We start from the raw sequence: 4,421 nt of genomic DNA, 5'->3' as shown, positions 1-4,421 counted from the left end.
TTTTCGGCTCATGTGGCAGTTTCCTATCCTGATAATGTCGGAATTTTAATTTCACAATTACCGGAATTGGAACTCTAATGGTTTTACGAACTAAACTTTTATTGATAAAAAACGAAAAATTGTTCAGTTCTGAAAATGGTAATGGCGTATTCAAAGATGTAATAATGGAATATTAAAAATTTAAGTTTTTATGTAGATTTTAAAAAAATTAAAACAAAACATCATTTATCAGCTAGACAAAAGTTATTGAAGCAATTGTAAAACATACAAAAGACCATAAATTGTCTAAAAATTAAACATGTTAGTTTATTGAAAATTGAAAATGTTATCTAAAACGAATTTTTTTTATGCCAACGATATTTTTATGGATTAGAGAGAATATATATTTTTCCTAAAGAAGAATGTTTTTTTAAGGAAAAATAACTGATACAAGGTGTATTTTACAAAATTCAACTATTTTGGCAATAAGTACCTGCACCAAATATCACTTTATCAAATGAGATATGCGCCTGGTATATGCTTACAAAAAAAAAGAGATTCCTCATTATAGTACCTATTACGTCGACGTATAGCATTTCTTTTTTGAGTGAAAGACGTATAACATTTCAAATGTCTTGTAATATAATTTGTTAACTTTGATTTGACAAAAAATATTATTTGTTTAGTCTGTCGGTCAATATAATATCTATCTCTCTTTATATATTTTTTGAATGAAAGGCGTATAACATTTCAAAAATCTTGAAATATAAATTGTTTGTCGGTCAATATAATATCTATCTCATATATATATATATATACTTGTCACAGATCAGTAATATTCCTCATACAGTTCAGGACATCCCAACCAAACATCCTCAACAAGAAAAAAAGCTTTAAAGAACTGTTTTCAGTCTAGCAAAAATGCGTGCATTGGACCCTCCATTGTTCCCAAACTGTGGACGGGCGTCAACGGGAGAGTACGAGAGCTACAACCTCGTCCGAGATAACTATAAAATCAGCACGTTTCTTGATTTTCCGGTACCTAAGACGTATGGAGTGCTACATCATCAGACCAGCTTAGGGGCTTCTGTTTCGTCCGAGGGAAATGGAATAAATAACAATTCGGTCGTGATCAAGAAGCTAAATCACAATGCTAATGAGCGTAACCGTCGCAAGAAAACCAACTCTTTGTTCTCATCTCTTCGTTCATGTCTTCCAAGCTCATATGCGCCGGTAACTAAGTAGCTACTTTGATATGTTATTTGAATACGTTTTATATCAAAACCAATCACCAATAGTTAGTCTGATTACTCGATTTGTTACCATTTAAAAGTAACTAATAAACCTCCTTTTTTCTGTTCGCTTTATTTTATTGCAGAAGAAGCTAAGTATTCCTCAGACGATTTCTAGGAGCGTGCAGTACATACCGGAGCTGAAAGAGGAAGTGAAGAACCTAATACAAAAGAAGGAAGACCTCTTGTTGCGAGAATCGGGTCAAAGAGGACGTTACGCTAAGCAGCAACCAAAGGTGGTTGCTAGTTATTTCTCCACAGTTCTTGCGACTAAGCTTAGAGATAACGAAGTGATGGTCCAAATCTCATCGTCCAAGATTCGTAATTTTTCGATATATAATGTTTTGAGTGGGCTAGAAAAAGATGGGTTTGTTCTCGTTGATATTTCATCTTCGAGTTCTCGAGCAAAACAGCTCTTCTACACCTTGCATCTCCAAGTGGACAAAATGGATAATTACAAGCTAATTTGCGAAGATCTAAGTCAAAGGATCTTGTACTTGTATGAGGAATGTGGAAATTCGTTTAAATAAGAGATATTTGTTCTTATTTCGTTTGAACTATATGTCGTCCTTTTCTATAGATAATATGTCATTCTTGACTAAAAGCGTTGTCTACTTGTAGTCGAGTTGTTTTCTGTTTTTCTCGGAGCCAATGATCGATACTAATAGACATCTATTTTTGTATTACAGCTATGAAATTCATCTACACTTGGATTGAATTGATGTAAGTAATCTTCTGGTTCACAAGCCCTAATCCTTTCCATCTATTTTTTTCATATTTATATCTCATATGTAACAAAAGATAAATATTTATATATAACAAAAGATATATAAAAAGAGTTAACTGAGTTTTGGTGTATTACAAGATTCGGTGAACAATTGACAATTAATAGATGGTCCTGCTGTTTAAAGGCTTAGGTAAAATTATTAAACAAATGATTAATCATTAAACTGTTGACTGACAAAAAAGGATTAATTGTAGTAGATGGGCTTCCTTTTCTCAATAAATATCACCATATATTAAGGTCGATCCAAGAAAAAGGTGTGCCGACATTTGAAAACAAATCTCCCCGACTTGAGAATGATTTAATAAGATGTAAATTGCCCAGTAACCTAAAAAGGCATAAAACTAATATATAAGCTCGTCTAAAAAAGAAGAGTGCTATTGGGATATATAGAATAACCGGAACCGGTTTAACCATGTTGGTTATTAGAATAATAAACCGGGTATTAATAATAGTATATAAACTCTATATCGTTGTAACAGAATGTTAAGTCACAGAAATATAACAAACTTTATCGTCTCTCTCGTCTTCGTTCTCCTGAGCTTAGGCTCAGGTTCTCTACATCGAATATGGTATCAGAGCATTTGCTCGTATCTTCCGCTTCCTCGTGATCGAATCAGAGTACAGATCGAGCTCAATCACAACAAATCGAGTGTTTTGAGCTCCGATTCGCCTCTAGATTCAACGTTTGTGACTTCATCTTCTCCGATTCACTTCGATTCATCTCAGATCTTCATTTTCACTATTCCGATCATCATCTTCATCATCGATGCCGATTTCATATGCTAACGTCGTCGCCTCTACTCCACCGTCAGCTTCGAATCCATCTCCACGAGTTTCCGCTTCTCTTCAGGATCCAAATTCTAATCCACTCTACGTTCATGTCGCCGATCACGCTGGTATATCTCTCGTCTCAGATAAACTCACTGGATTAGGGAACTTCAATACCTGGCGTAGATCTATGTTGATGGCACTAGGAGCTAGAAATAAATCTGTGTTTGTTGACGGAACCTATCCAGAAATAGATGATACTCATCCTGATTTTGGATCATGGACTCGTTGCAACAATATTGTTTGTACCTGGATAGTGAATGCTGTTGACAAACAGATTGCAAAGAGTATTATGTACCTTGATACGGCTCGGCAGATGTGGTTAGACATTCACGATCAATTCAAACAGAGTGATGGACCGCGTACTGCTGAGATCAAACAACAGATATACTCAGAAGTTCAAGGCACACAGACTGTTAGTGAGTACTATACTCGTCTCAAACAACTGTGGGAAGAGCTCAAGAATCATGAGAGTCCTCACACTTGCTGCTGTGGAAAGAATGATTGCGCCAATATGAAACGACTTGTTTCCAGAGATGAACAAGATCGTGTTCTGAAATTCTTAATGGGGTTAAATGACTCTTTCACAGCTACAAGGGGTCAAATACTCATGATGGAGCCAAAGCCTGCTATCTCTAAAGTTTTCAATCTGATATCTCAGGAGGAAAGACAAAGATCCATGAAGCAATCCCAAACCACTCCTGCTACATTTCAGACTTCTCCTGCAGTGAATGCTTCAGATCAAACTGTGGCAGCATATAATCCTGCTTACAAAGGAAGAGGTCGTCCTATGTGTTCTCATTGCGGAGTGGCTGGACATACTGTGAATCGCTGCTATAAACTTCATGGCTATCCTCCTGGATACAAGCCTCCTGGTTCTAACAAGCCACCCGCAGCTAACTCTACTCAGAAACCACAACAATCTTGGCCACCTCGTCAAGAAAATGTGGCTAGTCTCACGGTTCGAGACTCTGGTGATATATCTATGCATGACCAACAGGGAGTTCACTTGGGGAATGTCACAACTGATCAAATACAGATGTTTCTAAAGGCTTTGAACACCAAACCCCGTGAGGTTCTCAGCAACGTCTCTCAGGTTTCAGGGAGCACTTTTACTCTTTCAGATGGAACAGCCTCAACCTCTAAACCACAACCTCATCTTATTCCACATACTTACTCACCCTCAGGTACACAACCTATAACCTATCTTATCTCATCCACTGGTTTTACCTCTAAGCCTAGTTCTTGGGTTATAGACACTGGGGCGGGTTGTCATGTTTGCTGTGATCTGAATCTCTTTACTAAAACTGAAACCATAGAAAACACCTCAGTTACACTTCCTGATGGCACGCGGATTCCTGTCACCATTTGTGGAACCATTCATATTTCTTCTGAGCTTACTCTTCACATGGTTCTCTATGTTCCTAAATTCACTCTCAATCTTCTAAGCATCAGTGCTTTAACCAAAAACAGTTCCATTTCAGCTCTCTTTTCTTCCACTTCTTGTTATATCTTTCCTCATAATCCTTTTCTTC

The 4,421-nt window shown here is 36.8% G+C and overlaps 1 protein-coding gene across 1 annotated transcript; it reads left to right on the top strand.

The window, feature by feature from the left end:
* The first annotated feature begins 822 nt into the window (after positions 1 to 822).
* LOC130512434 (transcription factor ORG3-like) lies at positions 823 to 1,935 on the top strand. The gene is made up of 2 exons (XM_057010413.1): positions 823 to 1,212; positions 1,358 to 1,935. Exons 1-2 carry the CDS (start codon positions 901 to 903, stop codon positions 1,799 to 1,801), a joined length of 756 nt encoding a protein of 251 aa, XP_056866393.1. The 5' UTR covers positions 823 to 900; the 3' UTR covers positions 1,802 to 1,935.
* The last annotated feature ends 2,486 nt before the right edge of the window (positions 1,936 to 4,421 follow it).

Source organism: Raphanus sativus, chromosome 5 (assembly GCF_000801105.2).
Source record: "Raphanus sativus cultivar WK10039 chromosome 5, ASM80110v3, whole genome shotgun sequence".
Classification (NCBI taxonomy): domain Eukaryota; kingdom Viridiplantae; phylum Streptophyta; class Magnoliopsida; order Brassicales; family Brassicaceae; genus Raphanus; species Raphanus sativus.
This window is presented reverse-complemented; position numbering and strand designations above follow the sequence as displayed.